The sequence below is a fragment of the Aureobasidium namibiae genome (genome assembly GCF_000721765.1).
Source record: "Aureobasidium namibiae CBS 147.97 unplaced genomic scaffold scaffold_11, whole genome shotgun sequence".
Classification (NCBI taxonomy): Eukaryota; Fungi; Ascomycota; class Dothideomycetes; order Dothideales; family Saccotheciaceae; genus Aureobasidium; species Aureobasidium namibiae.
Genome location: NW_013581198.1, coordinates 174,123 through 194,656, shown reverse-complemented (window position 1 = coordinate 194,656; position 20,534 = coordinate 174,123). Strand labels below are relative to the sequence as shown.

Here is a 20,534-nt window from a genome sequence, read left to right as displayed (position 1 = left end):
AAAAAATCGCAGAAAAGGAGAAACAATGGGAAAAATGTGCAAAAGGGGGTATCAACGTCTCTTCTTCGAAGCACCGTCGCCGAGGAAATCACCAGTGAGTCGTTTGAAAATGCCTCCAGCGAGACCTTTGCCACTGAGCAAGTCTTCAATCTTGTCGGCCAGTGGGTCTTCGCCTCGTTCCGGTACCTTGCGGCCTTCTTGATCAAAACGTGGTGGTAGTTCGACTGTTTCGCTGGAGCTGATGCTGTCTGGCGAGCCTGTGCGTCGTTGTGCTAAAGGGTCGCGGGATCTGCGGCGTCTACGGCGGCGATGCTGGGTATTGTTGTGACTGCCGTCACGCTCATGTTGGTCAATGTCTTCGTCGTTGTAGCGGCGGCGCCTGCGTCTTCTGCGCTTGTGCTCTGTTTCTGTAGTGCCGTCGCTGCTCAATTCGCTTCTCGTTCTGATTCTGTCGTCGTGTCCGTCGCTTTCTGAGTAGTCCATATCTTGATCTGCCTGTCGAGTGTTGCCTTTCCTTTGCGCATCTGGCGAACTCATGCCTTCGCTGGGCGGTACATTGAATTGCACACTCTTCTTGTTTACGCCATCTAGATGTGATGTTAGCGTCGATTCAAAATCAAAAGACTGGTGACTTAATCGAACCACCCACCGGAAGAGTCGTGTGGATCAGAATAAGAACCGGAAGGAGCGTTGGAACTCACATGGTCTCGACCCGGCCTGCCGCGATCATCACCGGCGTAGCGCGCGTCACCAGCAAACGTTTCGTTGGCAGGAGGATAGCCCAGATTCGGTTCGGGACTGGGATAGCGTTCATCATGTCGGCCACGAGTAGCACCGCCTGCTGCAGGAGGTGGAGGGTAATCGGCAGGATTGTAAGGCTGGTACGGATAGTCGGCCTGGTGTCCGTAGTTGTCGGTTGGCGGAGGAGGGAATGAGTTGGTGGCAGGGTAGAATTCATGGCTCTGGGGTGTCGGAGGGTACGCAGCGTTGGCACCCATTGGTGGTGGAGAGTATGGTCTGTCATGTGCGTACATTTCATCCTCTTCCTCACGGCCTGCAATAAGTTGTTAGAGAACCATCAACAGTACATGCACCAAGAAACTCACGTCTACGCTCTCGGTCTCGGTCACGGTCTGATCTCCTACGCTCATTCTGTTTACCCAGTTCGTGAGCAGCAATGGCAGCGACGCCAGCAGCAGCAGCACCCTCAGCCAAACCTCTAGTTCGGCTACGGCTTCTCGACCTTGAACGACTCGATCTGTCGTGTCTGCGTCTGTCAGGGCTCAACGAGGCAGAACTGCCTCTGCGCCTGCGACGGTATTCAGCTGGTGGTTCCTCGTAACGTCGGTTCGGGTAGATTGGATCGTCGCCATATTCTATAAGCGCGGGATCACTCGAAGCTCTACGCAAGCGAGGCTCATCATCCGGGTAAGGAACAGATCGGCTACGGGACCGGGATCTGGATCTAGGACGTCTGGGTTCGGAAGCGTCGTCTCTGACAGCTTCTTTGCGAGCCTTACTCCGCTCATACAAGCCGGCAAGAGCAGCACCGCCCAATCCAGCAGCAGCGATTGGTACACCTGTACGGGTCCTGCTCTTTGAACGGGACTTCTTGCCGCCCCGTGAACGACTACGCACACGATCCAGAATACCGGCAGCTGCAGCAGTTGCGAGACCAGCCTGAGCGATACGACGGTTGCGATGCTCGGGATCGCGATGCTTGCTTTCGCTCCTGCTTCTGTTTCGGGCGTCCAACGGAGGGGGTGCACTACCAACAGAGGAACGGCGTCTTCTAGACCTGCTGCGACGTGGTGGTGGGAGCTCGTTGTTAACGATTACCGTTTCCTTGTTACCTCTGTTTCGAAGGGCATATGCTGCGAGAGCTCCAACGGCGGCAACTGTACCGACTTTGGCTAAAGTACGCGCACGAGAGCGACTCCTACTTCGGCTCTTGCTGCGGTGACGGCGACGTCTTTCACGCCGGCTGGAACGTTTCGAGCGGTTACTGGAGCTTGATCTCGAGCGGGAGCTCCGCATATGACTCCTGGCACGGCTCAGGGCTTCGGCACCGACAGCGCCCAGTGCAGCACCGCCCAAAAGTTGACGACCACGGTGACCACCTTCCTCTCCTTGTTTTCGACGATGCTGGCGAAGGATTTCGGCGGCTCCAAGACCGGCTATGGCACCTTCAGCTAGATGACGGCGGTGGTGAGGCGAGTGGTCGCGCGAGCCGCCGTTTCGTTCTGTGCGAGTGATAATGATATCCTCGTCGCTGCTGTATCGGTCGTCGGCGTAGTTGGAAGCTGAGTCTCGCGGGTCAACACGGCGTTCATAACCACGCTCATCATAGAAGTCCTCACCACCGCCACCTCCACGACGCGGACCTCGATCGACTTCACGGGTGGTCCGTTCGTAATAGTAGTCATCGTCATCCCTCCTTCTTTGCGTATCGTCACGCTCGATGAGTTCATACTGTGGCTCCTCTCGCTGAAGGATGACGGGCTGTCGAGGGGCTTCCTTGATGATAATTGGTTGTGGTTGTTGGCGTATGACGATGGGTTGTGGTTGGTAGTACTCGGTGGAGCGAGTGTACCTCTCCAGATCCCATTGGTCGTGACGAGGTGGCTCGCGCTCTACCTCTCGTTCATAGCGAAATTCGCGGACTCGATCTGGAGGGGAAGGCGCACGCTCGACATTTCGTTCGTAGCGGATGACTTCTCTCGGAGCGTCTCGCTCGCGGGTGCGGTACTCGAGCTCGCGGTCATATCGTGGAGGCTGTTCGCGGTCGCGCTTGATGACGATCTGTTTCTCGTAGGTATCCTCTTCTTCGAATGTTGTTCGGTCTGGTACTCGGTAGCGGCGGACAGTCGTGTATGTGCGCGGTTCGTCGCGGTCCTTGTAAATGACAGACATGATGACGGCGCGGGACCAGAGACGACGGCAGTTTGGTACTGGCCGTTAGGATCCGCCGACGACAAAACGGGTGGAGCAGATGGCCGAAGTGGAGAGTTCGTGGGGAAACAAGTCGGCGAGCAACTGCAAATGAATGAAACCGCAGCGGGAGTGAGGCCAAGCAGGTCGGACGGTGAGATTGCGCAGAGCCAGGCAACAAGGCGCAGTTTAAAGACTGCCGAATGTGGTGGCTGGTCACTCGTTCCTGCTGCACGCTGCTTCCTTCCTTCACTCGAGAGAGCGGTGACGTGCGCTTCCACGTGCATTTACAAACCAGCATCGATTTTAAAAGTCCCTTCTTTGCTTCTCGCTCTGTTGCTGCCCAAACACCACAAGGTTTGACAGGAACAAGCTCGTCTCATCATCCGCTCGAACAAAGATCGTCAGGACTCTGCCTGTCAGAGCCAAAGCCTGTTTTCATGCCCCTCCATCTCAAAATCCTGCTCCTGCTCCTTCAGTCATCCGCCCAGTCAAATGCATGCTGACGTCTTTGTTTTCCTGCCGCTGTTTCCATCTCGTCGACTTGCATTCTGCACATGTGACACGCCAAGTGTGTCCACAAACATCTTTGAGAATCATTCTTCGTAGATATACATCTATGTACAGGAACCATGCTCTGGCTCAAGTTTATGGCTCAACTTCCCTATCGATCTTGAACTCTGGCAGCTGGGTAAGCTCCGAGACGCGTGTGCCTATATCCTCCAAAGCCGCCCAGATTTCTGGGTACCTTTCTTTGGCCCAGGTCTCTATGATGCCCTTCTTGACCTGCCCAGGAGCGGCGTTATACACCGATCCAATTCTGTCAACACGTTAGTCCTTGTCCTTGATATTCTATGTATTGTCAAACTTACACAAGAGTGTCCATGTCGAGTCCTTGTTCGACATGTGCTTCCTCTAGCGCGTTGATAGCGCTGTCTATGTTTCCATTACCTACGAGGGCAGCGGCGTAGCTGGCCCAGAGATCTTGGTCGAGCTCGATACCAGTGCGATTGAGCTTGGCCCATATCTTGCGCGCCTTCTCGTCCCCCCAAGGAGCGTCCTCACATGCTCTCAATGCAAGGTGAATGCTGTTGATGTTTGGGCCTTCGCGGCTTGTTGCAATATCGTCCCAGAAGCCCAGTGCTGTCCTGGGAGATTCGCAGTTTGTGTATGCTTTCATCAGGGCGTTGTAGAGGAGTGTGTTCGGCTCGACGTTGAAATCCAGCTTGAGCTGGTTGTACACAACCTCGAGACTTTCTTCGTCCTTTGTCTTGCCAATCCCGGATAGACACGCCACATATGTCTCGACAGTGGGAATGGTGTCTTGACGAGTGTGCGCTCGCATATGGTTGAAGACGTGTACTGCCATATCTGGACGTTGGCGTCCGAAAAACTCGTTCATGATCTTAACACGCTGCTCGCGAGCAGTCTCATCGAAGACCTGCTTCACAATGATGTAGGTATCCCATGCCTGAGCTGTCGTAGTCGAAGGTCTGAGACAGTAGTCGATCAGTGTGTTCCGTACTGATTCACGGCCAGCTATGTCAAAATTATGGACATGAGTATTAAGAAGATCAATCACATCGTGTACCTCGTCACGCGAAAGATGCAACACTGATAATGCTGACACGGTCTCAGGGTCGAAGCGTGCTTGTCGATCCGAGAGATCCGCAGCGACATTCATGATGCTGTCAAAATCTTGTCGTCCAGATGCGCACATCGTCTGAATGAGCTCGTTGACAACAGAAACGTCTTCGTCTCTTGAAAGGTCATGAGACTGCAAATGTTTGTAAACATTCAAAGCACCATCCACATCCTTGACGGCTAGGCGGTACTGCATCTGGTAAATGAGTGTCTGGACATCCGGTTGAATGTTTCTTGCCTTGCCGACAGCTAAGAGACGTTCGGCAAGATACGGGTCTTTGTGATCGACTGCCACCTTGACTAGTATATTCAATGTTCGTGGGTCAGGAACTCGCCATTGCTTCTCGGGAAGGGATTGGTTCGCTCGTTCCATGATCCCGATCATGCGATCGATCTCATCGGCTCCCTTGCCTGTCGCTGCAGCCCATTCCAAGATCATGTCCCACTGAAACTTTGTCGGAGTTCCTGCTGTCATGTCCCGGATGAGGAGTTGCCCAAGCTTCATGTTTGATGTGCTCATAGCGAACTTAAGTAATATCCGTTGCAAACGCTGGAAGTCTCGCATATCTACAACATCTTGCCCTTTGGCCTTGTTGTACCATTGGAATGCTTTGTCAATGTTACCTTGGAAGGCATAGAACCGTGTCATTGTGTCGTAGACCACCTGTCTAGACCCTTGAGCAGCATATTCGTCTATGTCCTTGAGAGTATGAAGAAGTTCCTGCTCGTTCATTTCTCTCAAGAAGCCCTGCATGATGACTCCCCAGATGAAGACAGAATCATAGGACGAGTCATCAGGGTGCGCCGTAGTGTATCTGATGACTTCGTCCCTGGCTATCGCTGTACCTCCTGTGGCGCACATTGCTCGGACGTAAGCACGGAGATCGAGGTACTCCAGGGGCTTGCCCTGCTGCGACTTGTTCTGAGAGAGTGCACGGTATAGAACTTCGACAATCTTTTGATGTGTGGTTAAATTCTTATGCAACTGGTGGTCGAAGATGTTAATCCATCGAGCGAGAAGACCTGGACTAAGGGTGGACAGAATGAGGTGTCGATCTAGGTAGTTTAGACAGCGAAGAAGGTGTTGGGCATGAACATCGGGAACAGCCTTGTCGCTGTTCTGAATCGGGGCGTCCCGCTTGTACTTGAGATAGTCGGTAATGGCCCTAAGAACATCGGCAGGCGGTGGCAGTCTGGCACTAAGTCTTTCCATTTTTGAATATTCCATCATCTTTTCCAGGCCAGGAGCCATCCTCGGTTCCGAAGTCGCACGCTGGGGCTTCTTGAAGATGTTCATGAAGGCACGGCGCTGAGCCCTTGGGAGAGCTGGCATATGAGACAAACATGGTGATATGGTTTGATTCAGACGAAGGCAACCGCGGTGTGCTATGGGTTCGCTGGCCAGAAGTTTGCGAAAGACGACGCGATTGAGGTGAGAGCGCATGCCGGCTCTCGAAAGCGTTGCGATCGTGCCACAGAGGGAGCAAGAAAAGAATACACAAAGAAAGAAAGTCCAGTCCCAGGAGCAGAAAAAAGAAAGTACTAGAGCGGTATCAATGGCGTAGAAGAATAGTTGGAGGCTGTCGCACGGCGTAGCTGCTGCTGCTGCTCTCCACGTCCGACTGTCACATTCAGAAAGTCTTCGGTTTTTCCCGTCGGACCTGCAATTGCGGCCAATTCGAGACCCCCGAGCCATTCAACCAGGTCGGCGACGCTGTATTCGACTGCCTATAGCACCGCACCATGTCTTTCATGCGCCCCTTCTCACGGGTAGCCGCTCGTACCGGATCCTCATGCCCATCCTGCGTGCGCACCTTTGCCTCGTCGACACCACGCGCCGATGAGCCCAAGCGATCCGATGTTTTCGGAGGTATCTAGCGCAGAATCCGACACGCCTGATATACATGTACTGATCTGCTCCAGGTCTGCTAGAATCACTCAAGGCCACGAGCGATAGAGCCCGCCCTAGAGCTGCTCCATACCAAAGAACAACCACACGCACCCTTCCATTTAACTCACAAGAATCGGGCGTCGCCAGGAACGATCCCCACAAGCTTTTGGAGCAGACGGCGAGAGATCTTAGGAGAAACAGACAGGATGAGGCCGCAATGACAGCCGCACAGGAGACTGTCGAGTACGAAAGACAGATGACACGCAGGTGGAGGGACGGTGATGTCTATGCCCCTCACGACCTGAGCGGTGTCGAGATGGCCAAGTGGAGCAAAGGTCAACCAAAGGGCAGGCCAAAGAAGGACGTCTTTGACATGTTGAAGATCAATCCTCTGAACCATTATTGGGTATGTTTTGGTCAATTCAAAAATTCTGGGTGTCCACTGACAATCTCCAGAACTTTGCCATGATGTCCGAGTTCATGACCGAGCTGGGCAAGATCAAGCACTCCAAGGACACAGGATTGAGACCGGTCAACCAAAGGAAGGTGGCCAAGGCTGTCAGAAGAGCAATTGGCCTTGGTCTGATGCCCAGTGTGCACAGGCATCCTGAGATCCTACAACCGAGAAACTCTCTGGGTCGATAGATGTTGCTTGTAGATATTTGTACAATTACTTGTAAATTCTAAGCAGAACCCTGCTAGTCGAATGATCATCCAACATGTTGCATTGTGGTAGGTACTCAAGTCTAAGAAGTGATGGATCGTAGGGTAAAACGGCGGCTTATGATTGGCCGAGATGCTGACCGATGCGCGACGCTGGAATCCGACTCTTGACGACTTCGATGACCTCGATCGCATCTGCGTCCAATTCCCATACCACAATCCTCTACCGACATAATGGCCTCCAAGCTCGCCCCTATGGCCTTCAGAAGCAGCAGCAGAGCTCTGCGCGTCCTTGCCAGACAACAACCCCGCCGCTCGTTCGCCGTCTCTTCCGTTTCTCGCAGCGACACCCTCTTCGTCGTATGTTCATTTGCCTCTCCGAACACCACCTTGCATCCTCTAATTGTCATCTTATTAGCACCGCGACACGCCAGAGAACAACCTCGACGTTCCCTTCACATTCAATGCCCAAAATGAGAAGCTCATTGAGGAAGTCCTCAGCCGATACCCTTCGCAATACAAGAAGGCCGCCGTCATGCCCCTGCTCGACCTCGGCCAGCGCCAACACGGTTTCTGCAGCATCAGCGTCATGAACGAGGTCGCCCGCAGACTGGAAATGCCCCCTATGCGTGTCTACGAGGTTGCCACCTTCTACACCATGTACAACAGAGACCCCGTAGGCCGTTACCACGTTCAATGCTGTACTACCGTACGTCCGCCTCCTCGAGACTCTTGTCGAAGTCCGGAACGCTAACATCCAGCAGACTCCCTGCCAACTTAGAGGATCGGACGGTGTCATGAAGGCTATCGAGGAGGAGCTCCAGATTCACCACGGCGAGACCACCGAGGACAAGCTTTTCACCTTCACCGAAGTTGAATGTCTGGGCGCATGCGCCAACGCCCCTATGGTCCAGATTAACGACGACTATTACGAGGATTTGACTCCCGAGACAACAAAATCGCTGCTCAAGGCTCTTAGGGAAGCTGCACAAAAGGCCGGCGCAAGTGGACAGGCTTCCGGTCTTGCTGGCGAGGCTGGAAAGGCAGAGGGTTCTGGCGGCTCCGGCACCACAATCTCTGAGCAAGGAAGAGGCTACGCTGCACAGGGTGTCAAGCTCCCCTCTCCTGGTCCTCTCAGCGGCCGCCAGTCCTGCGAGCCTGCCAAGGGCCTGACCAGCTTGAACAGTGAGATGTGGGGCAACGAGAAGCTCAGAACCGATGGTGCTCTCGACTAGATGCTCTTAGAATGTACAGTATGTTTCTACCGTTATTTTGGCTCCCAAGGCGTTGTAATACCAAGCCTGTCTTTTTTCTTCCACTGTCGAGAATACGCATCACACTTCCCCAAAAAGATAGTCAACCACTTCTGAACCTAAAAAATGTACGAGCGACCGTGTCTACGTCTGGTCTCTCTAACGTCTCTATAAGACAAATGAACAGTGTGAACAGATCATGGGTTCGCTCGCTCTTCATGCTGCACCTCCTCGACTCACATTGGTCAACTGGTGTTCAACTAGATGTTGCAGGCATCTGGAGGCACTCAAGATCTACGAGATCCACGAGCTCACATCAATATTGCCATGAGTATGCCTAATGCTGTCTGACTGCAACGATCGGCCTCTCCGTAGCATTTATCTAATGTAACGATATTGCCGAAATGCACAAACTTGTCTGCAGCAAGGTCAAACTTCTGGGAAGTGCTCAGCCAGGGAAGGCGCGACTGCGCTGCTTCACTTTCTTTCCAAACAATCACGCTGACATCGGCCACGCACAAACTTTCTCTATTTACTCTCTCTTCTCTTCCAACTACCACACTCCTTGGATCACATCAACATGAAGTTCATCACTGTCGCTATCGTCTGCCTTGTTGCTGGCCTTACTCAAGGCGCCGCCTTGAGCGAGCAGGTCCTTGGTACGCCGACTTGACCTGTATCACCTATCCTATGCTAACGATCTGTAGCCAGCGCTCACTCGCAGATCTTGGGCAACGCCTCTTCGATCCTCGGCTGGCAGGTTGCTGGCTCTCTGCAGAGTCTGGCTCCTATCACTCAGGGTTGCCAGAACATCACCTCCTACGGCCACGGTCGCTGGGCTACCCTCGGTCTCAAGCCTGCCGTCATTGAGCGTAAGCATTCCTTCCACCAGTGTTGCTCCCATTTGGTACTAATAAATGTTGATAGAGGCTTTCTGTGTTGCCACTGTCAGAGCATCCAACTCCTCTGCTCTCGCACTCAATCAGATCAAGCTTGCTGCCACCGACATGTTCATTACTCAGCTCCTCCATGTCTTTGGCGATGACCCTCAGCCCAGCTTCAAGTGGTTGTGCAACAACTTCAACTACACTGCTATCAACGATGAGCTGGCCCTTGACTCCGGTCGTATCGGCCAGGCTTTCTGTGCCAACCGTCCTTACGCCACCGCTTGGAGTGACCCTTCGCACGAAGTCCTCATCATTGCCGACCCTTCTACCTACAACATGGCCTCCAGTCTCTTCGCTCTCCTGTACAGCTTCAGCGCCTCTACTCCTACCGAGCGTTGGATAATGTGCGAGCAGTACCACTACATGTCTCAGGCTCAGCTCCAGGAGGGCATCAACTCGACCATCGTCCGCAGCCGTCTGTGTGTTGATCACGACGTGCCTCTCATGCCCGCTGGAAATTCTCAGTTGCTCATGACCTACTGGTTTGGTAGTATCTTCGCTCGCCAGCTTTCGCTCGCTGTCAATGCTGTCGACGATGAGGAGAAGAGGGCTTGGCTGTGCGAGAACATTCAGCACGGCGATCTTGGTCTGCTGGGTATGATGCCTGGCAACATGTTCTGCGCATAGACATGATGCAATTGCTGATGGTCTTTCCCGACTCGCATCCTTTGCTTCGGTTGTGTGAACACATACATGTCAAAAATTCGAGAGTCCAGAAGGGCGAAGCCAAATTCGCTGACGACGAGAATGAACACTCAACAGATGGGGATGTTGTTTCTCGGTTTGTAGCCGCTTCTCTCACTTCTTACACTAAATATGTAGAACTAGTCTATCACAGATGGATCATGCATCGAGCAGATGAACAAGTTGTTACACTGGATCATTCCATGTCTGAATCTGCTCAAAACTGGCCCATCGCCTTCACTAGAATCAACTTTTCCATAACCTTTCTCCATCCAATTCCTCCCCCTCCTTCCCCTACCCATCCTTTCCACCTCTCAAGCCTCAGCAACAACCTCCAACTCCACCAACGCCCCTTCCTTGGCCAACCCAGCAACCTGCACACACGTACTCACTGGAAACGGCTCTTCAAAATACTCTGCCCATATCCTGTCCACCTCTCTAAAATCCTTCATATCCATAATGTATATTCTTCGCCTTACCACTTTTGAAAGTGAGGATCCAGCGGCTGAGAGACAGGCGGATATGTTGGCGATTGCTTGGTGGGTTTGGGGTGTTATGCCGCCGGGGACGATGAGAGAGGTCAAGGGGTCGTCGCCCATCCAGCCGGCTGTGGGAAAGGTGTTAGAGGTGGGAGATTTGGGTGAGGCACTTGGGTAGAGGGCTTTGGGTTGAGTGAAATTGCTCGGTAGAGGATGAGAGATAGGTTGATTTAGAGGTGAAGAGATAGAGGATAGTGTGTAGGACTTACCGACGTGTAGGGTGCTGCCTTGACGGACTACATGAGAGTAATTGCCGTTGGGCTTTGGGGCCGAAGGAGCGTGGATGGCATCTCTTTGGTAAGGCATGATTTGGTGTTCAGGATATCTTTGTTAGGTTCCAAGTATGGATTACACAGAACAGGAAGTGAAGTGCTATAGGTAAGCAATGTACAGATCTGTAGAACGTCATCTGACGTCACGAAGATCTCCTTGAGAAACGAACATAAAGCAGACCTCTGTATGGATGAACTTGTAGGATAGCAGAGGTAAGAGAATTGAGGGACTGATGCGCAGTACCTTGACACTTGAGAGGGCCGAGGCCAGAGCAGAGAGCAGATGATCCAAAGCTGCCTGATTAGAACATTTCCACCAGAGGAACGTATACGAGTGCCAGTCTCTGGATCTCGTTCTGAAGTGCTTTCATTATCCTTGTGCGAAGCTGCCATGTTTTCGGCGTATGCTTGGAAGAACGAGTAAAGATGCGATCTGCCGTCAGTTGACCAAAGGTAGGAGACAGAGAGAGATGAGCATAGTGTAAATGTTTGTCATTACTATATGCTTCTTGCGTATGGTCGCGTATTTCGTGTATAGGGCATAATACATAGCATTTAACCGAGGACCTTGTCGACGACCGAGACTGCAATGAAATTAGTTGCTGTTCTCTGCTATAGAAAAGGCACACAACTCACCACTCATGCCGGTGTTGTCGGGCTCAACGTGGGCCTCCTTGACCTTGCCGTCCTCAATGACTAGGGCGTAGCGCTTGCTGCGGTGGTTGCCGAGGACGGGAGTGGCATCGAAGTCGAGGTCGAGAGCCTTGGTGAACTTGCAGTCAGGGTCGGCAAGGAAGCGGATCTAATGCATGAATATCAGTATGATCGAGTGAGCAGCAGCAAGATAAACAACTTACGCCGCTCTTCTTGTCAGCGTCAAGGTCGTGGGCCCATGCCTTCATGCTGAATTACATGTCAGTATTTCGATCCAAACCAGCTCTGCGTTGTTGCTGGCTCTTACACAAAGGCGTCGTTGACCGAGACGACAAAGACGTCGCCAGCATCCTTGAGGTTCTCGTAGTTGATGTAACCGGGAATGTGGGACTCGGAGCACGAAGGGCCTGCAAGGGGTTGGGATGTTAGCCGGACCTTCGTTTCTTGGTGTTTGCATTTCGATTCATTCTGTAAGAGACAAGAAGCAGCACGAGCCGTGCGAGCCATGAAACTCTTGGGGTGTGAATTGATACACGGCAATGCACTGGTAGTAGCTGGTGCGCAAACAATTCCTCGGAGAGAACTCCGTGAACAGCCAGCGATTGCCCAAGCACTAGACTTGTTGCCGACATCGAAGACGCATGCGCATTAGGCTCGCGGCGCAGGGGGAAACGGTGAGGCAGAGGATACTAAAAAGAGAGAGCAATCTTACTGAAGGCAGCAGGGACACCAATGATCAGACCCTTGCCCTTGAGGACCTTGGGGATGGAGACCTTGTTGCCAGGAGAGTCCTCCTGCAACTCAATGTCTGGGATGGAGTCGCCGACCTTGACCATGATTGGAGCTGTAGCGTGGAATGGACGGTTAACTAGAGGAGTGCGGGCAGAGCGGAGAGTCGAGGAAAGAGCAGTTCTTGCACGAGCGGTGAACATGATTGCGAGCTGGGGACAGATGGTGTTTTAATTGACAGTTACCGAGTGGCAGATGAGGGGTAGCTTGTGAAGATGGATGATTTGGAAGAGGCCAGAATATCGAGGCTCTGAGCTTAAGCTGGAGATAACAACCAAGCTTTTGTTCTCAACATTTGATTGGTGCTTTCTCTACCATACGACCGGTTACGCGAACGCTTCCATACAAGGACAGACGATGAAGATCGAAGTGCATTGTACGTATGTGAATAAAGCCCTGACAGGCCGCTGCTCGGAGCACGACGGCGGAAACAACTGCTCCTGACAGACGACTACCCATCCACTGTCGCCAACGCTGTAGCAAGACGTTTGCTGTGAGTCTCAATTTTCGAACTGTTTTGGAATCGTAAGCCACGATGCGTTCAGCCTTTTGACCCGAATGGCTTGAGAAAGGCTGCATTGGCGGAGCCGTTTGACGCCATTTTGACTATTAGATCCAAGCTTTAGCTAACCGCAAGAGTCGTCGGCTCTCCTGTGACCTGCAGAAGTGGACCATGGACATGCTGCGGATGTTTTGAACGGGAAACAGGGACGCTCGTGCAAAGACGGCGGCCGGCAGAAAGCATGGTATAGAGGATTGAAATGTGGTGATGACGAGGCCGCGTGCATTCCACAGCTGAGCAACGGAAAGTCTGAAGAGAGCGTGCCAGTAGTAATGGCGCCGATCTTGACTCTCTCTGCTATCCAGTGCTATCGAATCCAACCATCGACATCAGCCAAGCCGCATTTGTTTCCTTTTTCCCTTCCGACTCGAGCGATAGACAAGGAGGGCAGATCCACTTTACGCTACGCCCGGGCGTTGACCTTTTGCACTGCACAGAGCCTCGGGTCCGTTTCTAGCTCATACTTGCACCCTGCTTTTCGAGCTTTCTTCCTTCCAGTCTCGTCGAAGTCCGGACTGTTTCTTGTCGACTGTCCCTCGAAGCCCTTTTCTGTCGCATACCCTGCGCTCATCCACCACCAGAAGCTTCATCCAGCCAGCGCCGCCGCTCCCGAGCGCTCCCTCGCAACTCGCGTCGAAGCCTGTTACATCACCCGCTCCGCCATCTACCCAATCGCTCGCATTCCAACCCCGCTCCCATCGCGTCAAAGTCGCCAGCATAAAAAAGACTGCCGTCTCGACCCGTGCAAATTCTTTGCGCATCGCATGAGCTAGCCACACAGAACAGGATACGTCATTGTACCCAGCACACCCCGTCGCAGCCATGGACAGTCAGGGTAGTGGAAACACATCAAGCGACTTTGTAAGTGGAGCACGCTCTCGTCTGGAGGCGAAGGCGCAATCGCTCGGCTGCAATGGCTAACGTGTATTTTCCCGCGTTGGCAGGTTCGCAAGTTGTACAAGTAGGTCACCGTGCTGCGCGCGAGCGCGTCGAGTTCGAATGGCGTCATCTAATTGGCTCGTGATAGGATGTTGGAGAGTCCGCAGGACGAGAGTGTAGTACGATGGGGCAATGAAGGCGACAGCTTTGTTGTTCTCGAGGTGCGCATATCGATCATCTCCTCACGCCTAGGCTTCGCTAACAAGACGACCTGCAGAACGAGAAGTTCACAAAGCACATCCTACCCAAGCACTTCAAGCACAGCAACTTTGCCAGTTTCGTCCGCCAACTCAACAAATATGACTTCCACAAAGTCCGGCATAACAATGAAGAGGGCGGCGTGTCTCCCTACGGCGCAGGTGTATGTCGCTTCCTGCTTCCATTGCAATGAAGAGGATGGCAAGACTGACAGATTGATAGGCGTGGGAATTCAAGCACCCTGACTTCAAGGCCAACAACAAGGATGCCTTGGACAACATTCGGAGAAAAGCACCCGCACCGCGCAAGCCCAATGCCATGATGGACGATATGATGCCTACTCAGCAGATGGACCTCTTCAACACACAACTGGTCGCAACTCAGCAGCAGCTGCAACAGTTGCAGGAGCGTTACAACGAGCTCAGCATGCATCACTCGATGCTCCTGCAAGAACTCATCGGCGTGCAGAAGACAGTTGTCAATCACGAGCACGTCATGCAATACGTTATGAATTTCCTGCAGTCGGTTGATGGCCAACGACGAAGAGAAAGTCGTGTGGCCAATCCTTTTGCACCACCACTTGCCGATGCTGCCAACGGCAAGCAAGCACCTCCGGCACCAATCCCCGAGGATGAACCTGCATCGCCGCTGCAACATGCCGCAAAACTGCTCTCAGAGACCAACGCCGACCATATCTTGAACACGCGCAACCTCGAACACATGAACGAGATGTCTCTGAGGATGAACTCGGCCCTTACCACACCTCCTCCGGATATGTCTCTTCGTACCAACGCCAGGGCCGCGAGAGGTGGTACCCACGGTCCACACTCTGCCGCATCGTCCACCTCCATGTCATACGGAGAACTCGACAATCTTGTTTACCCCGTTGGTCAGACAAATGGTATCGATCCCATGTTCAGCGAGCACATCCACAACATTCCTTATGCAATGCCGACCAAGGCTCCCGAGCCTGCACCCGCACCTCCTGTAGCCGATGGAAGAAAGAAGAGCATGCAATACGACCCTGGCTGGATCAGACAACCTCAGGTACTGCTTGTCGAGGATGACAAGACTTGCAGAAGGATAGGCGGCAAGTTCTTGTACGCTTTCCACTGTGCAGTTGACAGCGCTGTAAGTTTGGGACAATCTCTGTCTTTTCGCTCTCTGTACTGATATGATCCTAGCTTGACGGTCTGGAAGCAGTCAACAAGATGAATGCCGGTGCAAAGTACGATCTTGTGCTGATGGATATCATCATGCCCAACCTTGATGGTGTTTCCGCTTGCCACTTGATCAGACAGTTCGACAACACACCAATTATTGCCATGACCTCGAACATTCGCAGTGATGATATTGCAATGTACTTCCAGCACGGTATGTACAATGCAAATCTTCTTCTCTATGGCTGTTGTGCTAACCTCTCGGCAGGCATGAACGATGTGCTTCCCAAGCCTTTCACGAAAGAAGGCTTGTTAAGCATGCTGGAGAAACATCTCGGTCACCTCAAGAAGTCACCCTCACAGATCGACGGAGTCCCAACGGGACCGCCACCACCTCTTGTTCAAGTCGCCGGAAAAAATGTATTGAAAGCCGAAGAGTCACCTGCCACATCACCAGCTACTATCAGCAACTGGACGTCGCCCGGAACCGGCCTAGGTATGTCGCCAGCGGCAAGCGACGCCGCTGGAAACGAATATGGTATGGGAGTTGCTGGTCACCCACCAGCGCCCTACCATATGCAGACAGGCATGCCTCCACCGGGCATGCCCTCGCAACTTAGTTATGGTGGTTCGCCTCGTGGTATGGCACCTGGTCTCGGGCCACAGCCCAGTGGTCCTCACAGACGCCAAATATCCGACATCTCGGGCGGGCCCGGTGACGTTGGAAACGATGTCAAGAGACAACAAATGTTTGGTCCCGGACCTCAACATATGCCGCCGCATATGGGACCTGGTGTGCCGATGGGACAACCGCTACAGAATCCGCTCAACCCAATGCATAGAAGACCGGGTTGAGTGCGATTTTAATATCTAGAAGCATGGTTTCATGGATCGCGAGAGATCGCACAGCACATGGTTCCTAATCAAGAGTTCTTCTTCTCTCCGGCAGACAGTCAGATTGGTTGCATCAACCTGTACATCAGTGTCTAGCATTGCGATCAATCTGGCTGTTTGGTTTACATGTTTTCATAGTACGAAGCATTTGATTGGCGTTTTTTCTTGTTGTTAGATTAATTCTTGAAGATGTTTGAATGCAAGCCCAGCAATCAGAGGTTTGTACAGAAGGAAATCAGTCCCTGCTCTCTCACGTCTCTTGTCTGTCTGTGCATAGTTTGAGCGCCGCTGGGTCATTCTATCGTCTTCAAACGGCATGCGACACGAGAAAGCAAGTCATGGAAGCTCTAGTGATATCACTGGCTGGCAGTGAGTTTCCAATACTGGTCGGGGTGCTATACTGACATGACAACAACCTTGGTGCTGTTTGGACCGCACAGTAGAGACTGAATCTGATTGAGCAAGTTGTTTCGCTGAACATTGCGGAGGGATATATTCGATCTTGAGAAAAACTTGGCACCACAAAAAGCTGAGTGGCGCAGCGGAAGGTTCGTAACATTCACCACCATCGTTTCACCACAACACCATAACTAACTCCATACAGCGCGCCGGGCTCATAACCCGGAGGACCTCGGATCGAAACCGAGCTTAGCTATCTCTTTTTGCCCGTGTCTTGCACTGTGGTAGGGGGAGTGGTGTTGGGAGCTGGGGGAAAGATTTTTGTTTACAAAGTGGGGGTTGAGCGGGTCCACAATGATTTCTCATCTGAAGAACAGGGGTGAGAGATCGAATCGCTGTGCGAGCGGTTCTTTTTGCTTGCATTGGAGTGGGAGTGGAGGTAGTTTGTGGTACACATGGTGTCTTGCTTCGCTTGTTGGACATACGTCGCTTGCGGTTTGTCCGTGGGGTGAAAGCTTGACAGAACTGTTACTCATCTTGTGAATGATTTTGTCAAACGTGGAGATCTGTGTGTTTGGTATGTCTTTCGATGTGTAAGTGGTTCTCAACCAGGTTACACACGATAGCGTCTCTTCGTTTGCGAAGACATGCCGCGTAACAACTATCATGACGCACAGTCTTCTCAGCAGATGACAAGCATCTGCCGAGAGCCCTGATCTCGCCAGCTCTCTCTAGACTTGCATATCGTCCACAAAGAACTGTGCATTTTGATGGTATCTCAAAAGCACCACGAGAGGAGGAGACAAAACCAGGGCGCTCAAACCTGTATCTCCTACTAACTTTTCCATGGTCTACACACTATCAAAATGCACAGTGACTTCCAGATCAGAGGTCCATCCAAAGAAAGCAGAGAGAAATCTGCTTCTCAATGGATACTGTCCTGTTTCTCCAAAGTACTGTGCACTTCTATAGTGGTGTATGTGACATGCTTTTGGACATGGGCGACAGATCCATGTCGATATGTGAATGTAGCAAAATACAGTGAATGGAGGAGGTGGATAGTCTGTCACGTTTTGTGTGAAAGGTTCATTTCCTATTGTTTCTGCTTTGTTCCCTCATTTTACTCTTTCCTTCACTACCATTCCTTCACCATCGCTCCTTCCTCTCACTTCTATCAAAAGGAGCAACATCCCACTTAAAGCCTCCGATCGCTCAACCTTCACTTCCACAATCCCTTGAACACACCCTTGTTGCTCATATTTCCCTCCTCAGCAACAAACCAACCCAAGCCAAATTCCTCACCTCTGACTTCTTCAGGCAGAGGCAAAGCCTCCAATCTTTCACTTTTCTTGTTGTACCTCAGGCACACTCTTTGAGTGTTGAAGCATCTCTTGCAGCAGAACTCGCCAGGTGAATCGACAGTCCACGGGGTACTCTGCTTAGCCACGACACCGCGGACGCAATTGGTGGGGTGAGTGAGGGAGGGCCATTGAGGGTTAAGGCCAGTGAGATAGGTGCGAGTGTTGGTGAAGGCGGTGAGGAGTGAGGTCCAGGATACAGTGAGGAGGTGAGCAGGGGCGTTGGTGCGCAAGGTGCCGTTCTCGTACCAGACGGCGTAGTCGGCGTCTTGGGCAGTGGTAGTCGGTGAAGGTGCGGTTTCCCGGCGAGGAGGCGCATCGATCTGCCCAGGAGACTCATCGACGACTTCCTGTCCTCCAGAATCCCCCATTGGTTCTTCAGCCCATGTGATAGATCCCTCTCTGGCCTGATGTTCTGCCGGCCAGCTGCTCCAGAAGAGCATCATCTAGTGTTTCTTCCATCATTTCATCACCTGCATCACTAGCATCCAAGTCCACTGACTCTGGAATGGTTGATCTTCTTTCGGGTGTTCTGAAAGCTTGGTTTTCTGCTTCCAAAGCACGAACGCGTTGTTCGAGGGCATGGTTTTGCTCTTCGAGGGCTTGAACTCGTGTGTGGAGGTCTAGGTTACGGAATAAACCTGCAGAATCCTCCTCTCTTGTAGGGCGAGGTGCAGCCATTGTCCTTGAGTCTGGCAGTACGTTTGTTAGAGGTATGAGGAGCAATGTTGGAGGTTCGATATGATATACTCAATGGTTTGTTCTTGTACGGTGGGCCGGTAAGAAGCGAAATGGTTTGTTGTGACAGAAGCAGGAGTAAGGGTGCGTCGCATCAACAGGTAGATAGAAGATGCGTGCGCTTTTGTTGTCATGTTAGATGGTCTCGGCATTCGTAGATCTCGAATGTGTGTGGGTGCTACGACGATACTGCTCGATGAGGATCACCTACTTGATATGGCCTACTAGACTTGACAACTACCCAAGACAGCGATCACTTTGCCGCTATAGTATTCAGAGGACGTCGTGGTAATAGAAGCAGAGGCTTATGTAACCTGATCTAGTACTTTGGCTTGAACGGAATAGTCTTCATCTGATCCACCGGATTGGCCTGAATACCAAAGAGCTTGTAGATCCACTTGAGGATAACAAAAAAACTCTCTGGCTCGCCCATGTGCTTGATGCCAGGGATAAACCTCGCCTCTTTGGGAGCTCCGTGCAGCAAACAAAGGTAATAGTCATCGATGGGGAAGATTTCATCTTCTGTGCCATTGACAAGCAGTAGCCTTGCACATTCGGGCTTATCCAAGGTACCGTCCTCAAGTAGAGAGAACTTCTTGGCTTCCTTCTTGAACTTTTCGAAATCGTCACCGTAGCCGTATTTGTAGCAGAGAGTTGTGGCAAGATCGAAGGGATATTCCAGGTTGTTCACATTGTTGAGCCATTCTTCGTCAAACATGTGATGTACGCCACCACCTAGAGCGACCACACCAGCAAGACGAGTCGGATGTGTGTGTGCAAGGCGAATGGCATAGTAACCACCAGTCGAGAAAGCCCAGACGCAGACTTTGTCCTTTGCAATGGCGGGTTGAGTCTCTATCCAATCCAACAGACTGCTCCATTGTCGGTCGGGAGATGTTGGGTCAGAGGCTAGGGCTGGAGAGTCACCGGTGCCTGGAATTTCGACGACGATGCTGCCGACGCCGTTTTGACGCCATCCTTCCATCCAGACGGCGAGTTCTGTGCGGTAGCCGTCCAGTCCGGTCATGATGAGGACGACAGGGGCGGGGTTTGATTCGCTGGCTCCTGATGGGAGGAGGTGGTAGATGGGGATGTTCTTGCCTTCTCCTTCGATGCCGTGGGTGTGTGGGACTTCGATCTCGTGGACGGGGTGTTCGCGGAGTCTGTAACATATAGTCAGCAGTGTTCTTCCGAAGGACATGGTGGGTATGCTTACCCTAAACCCTTGATACAGGCTTTCTTGCCTTCCTGCCAGGCGTATCTCTGCTTTTCTGAACGTGGAGCAGGGAACCTCGAGATACGGTAGACAGCACTTGCTCGCCTGTATTGGATCAGCATGATTCCCCATGATTCAATCATGTCTCAAACTCACAAGTAGAGCTCAGAAGCCTTGTCCTTGTCTCCCTCTTGCTCAGCTTTCTGTGCCTCAGAGACCAGCTCCTCAGCTTTGGGGAAGTAGACTTGCGCGTAGTCGTCCCAATCGTATGGCTCTTTGTAGTCACCCTGATGCCTCGTGAGTAAGGGTCGTCTCAACATTAGTATGCTCAATATACCGCCACAAGCTTCTCGACTATCGGTTCAAAGTCTTTGACTGCAGAGAACATGAAAGGATAGACGCCCATCTCGCACTAGAGTATGGTACAGTCAGTCCGATAACTCGACACCACACTTCTAGCTCTCATGCTTACAGGCTTCTTCCACTTGGTCTCCCAGAGCTGCTTGTAGCTTTCATGGTGAGGAGCTGTCTTATATAGCTTATCCTGAATGAAGAATCCTCCGTTGGGAGCAGCCATTTTGTCTTAGAATGTCTGATTGTCGTTCTTCTTGAAGCGAAAGCAAACGAACGAGAAGGGCATCAAAGAAAAAAGGCAGCAGCGATGACTTTAATACCAGCGGGCAAGAAGGTCGGCTCCTCCACAAGTGGACCCCACTTACCTGCCGGATGATCGTGTTACATCGCTGCGATTCTTACTATTTTGTGGTCTTGAGTGTTTGAAATGTCCGAATGTGTTGCGTAGA

General features: G+C 52.1%; 10 protein-coding genes across 10 annotated transcripts; 4 read left to right on the top strand and 6 right to left on the bottom strand.

Moving 5' to 3' along the window:
* Positions 1-51: 51 nt before the first annotated feature.
* M436DRAFT_82892 (uncharacterized protein) lies at positions 52-2,913 on the bottom strand (the record flags this gene model as incomplete). The annotated part of the gene is made up of 3 exons (XM_013570930.1): positions 52-587; positions 650-1,054; positions 1,107-2,913. 3 exons carry the CDS (start codon positions 2,911-2,913, stop codon positions 52-54), a joined length of 2,748 nt encoding a protein of 915 aa, XP_013426384.1.
* Positions 2,914-3,579: 666 nt separating this feature from the next.
* Positions 3,580-6,019, bottom strand: M436DRAFT_73717 (uncharacterized protein; the record flags this gene model as incomplete). Its single annotated transcript, XM_013570929.1, has 2 exons — positions 3,580-3,751; positions 3,804-6,019. 2 exons carry the CDS (start codon positions 6,017-6,019, stop codon positions 3,580-3,582), a joined length of 2,388 nt encoding a protein of 795 aa, XP_013426383.1.
* A 664-nt stretch (positions 6,020-6,683) lies between these two features.
* On the top strand, positions 6,684-7,111 carry M436DRAFT_49130 (ribosomal protein S18; the record flags this gene model as incomplete). The annotated part of the gene is made up of 2 exons (XM_013570678.1): positions 6,684-6,872; positions 6,923-7,111. The coding sequence occupies 2 exons, from the start codon at positions 6,684-6,686 to the stop codon at positions 7,109-7,111; spliced, it is 378 nt and encodes a 125-aa protein (XP_013426132.1).
* Positions 7,112-7,363: 252 nt separating this feature from the next.
* M436DRAFT_49209 (respiratory-chain NADH dehydrogenase 24 kDa subunit) lies at positions 7,364-8,364 on the top strand (the record flags this gene model as incomplete). The annotated part of the gene is made up of 3 exons (XM_013570696.1): positions 7,364-7,489; positions 7,548-7,838; positions 7,894-8,364. 3 exons carry the CDS (start codon positions 7,364-7,366, stop codon positions 8,362-8,364), a joined length of 888 nt encoding a protein of 295 aa, XP_013426150.1.
* A 598-nt stretch (positions 8,365-8,962) lies between these two features.
* On the top strand, positions 8,963-9,956 carry M436DRAFT_64778 (uncharacterized protein; the record flags this gene model as incomplete). Its single annotated transcript, XM_013570860.1, has 3 exons — positions 8,963-9,041; positions 9,090-9,254; positions 9,310-9,956. The coding sequence occupies 3 exons, from the start codon at positions 8,963-8,965 to the stop codon at positions 9,954-9,956; spliced, it is 891 nt and encodes a 296-aa protein (XP_013426314.1).
* A 371-nt stretch (positions 9,957-10,327) lies between these two features.
* M436DRAFT_73713 (Endoribonuclease L-PSP) lies at positions 10,328-10,858 on the bottom strand (the record flags this gene model as incomplete). Its single annotated transcript, XM_013570928.1, has 2 exons — positions 10,328-10,620; positions 10,762-10,858. 2 exons carry the CDS (start codon positions 10,856-10,858, stop codon positions 10,328-10,330), a joined length of 390 nt encoding a protein of 129 aa, XP_013426382.1.
* Positions 10,859-11,379: 521 nt separating this feature from the next.
* Positions 11,380-12,410, bottom strand: M436DRAFT_49692 (peroxiredoxin; the record flags this gene model as incomplete). The annotated part of the gene is made up of 5 exons (XM_013570791.1): positions 11,380-11,408; positions 11,461-11,626; positions 11,682-11,727; positions 11,786-11,885; positions 12,191-12,410. 5 exons carry the CDS (start codon positions 12,408-12,410, stop codon positions 11,380-11,382), a joined length of 561 nt encoding a protein of 186 aa, XP_013426245.1.
* Positions 12,411-13,651: 1,241 nt separating this feature from the next.
* On the top strand, positions 13,652-15,981 carry M436DRAFT_73711 (response regulator; the record flags this gene model as incomplete). The annotated part of the gene is made up of 7 exons (XM_013570927.1): positions 13,652-13,690; positions 13,774-13,790; positions 13,857-13,929; positions 13,986-14,129; positions 14,189-15,097; positions 15,151-15,340; positions 15,395-15,981. The coding sequence occupies 7 exons, from the start codon at positions 13,652-13,654 to the stop codon at positions 15,979-15,981; spliced, it is 1,959 nt and encodes a 652-aa protein (XP_013426381.1).
* A 1,657-nt stretch (positions 15,982-17,638) lies between these two features.
* M436DRAFT_82884 (uncharacterized protein) lies at positions 17,639-18,148 on the bottom strand (the record flags this gene model as incomplete). The annotated part of the gene is made up of 1 exon (XM_013570926.1): positions 17,639-18,148. The coding sequence occupies one exon, from the start codon at positions 18,146-18,148 to the stop codon at positions 17,639-17,641; it is 510 nt and encodes a 169-aa protein (XP_013426380.1).
* A 686-nt stretch (positions 18,149-18,834) lies between these two features.
* M436DRAFT_49932 (alpha/beta-hydrolase) lies at positions 18,835-20,308 on the bottom strand (the record flags this gene model as incomplete). The annotated part of the gene is made up of 5 exons (XM_013570837.1): positions 18,835-19,678; positions 19,732-19,836; positions 19,888-20,018; positions 20,069-20,143; positions 20,204-20,308. The coding sequence occupies 5 exons, from the start codon at positions 20,306-20,308 to the stop codon at positions 18,835-18,837; spliced, it is 1,260 nt and encodes a 419-aa protein (XP_013426291.1).
* Positions 20,309-20,534: the final 226 nt, after the last annotated feature.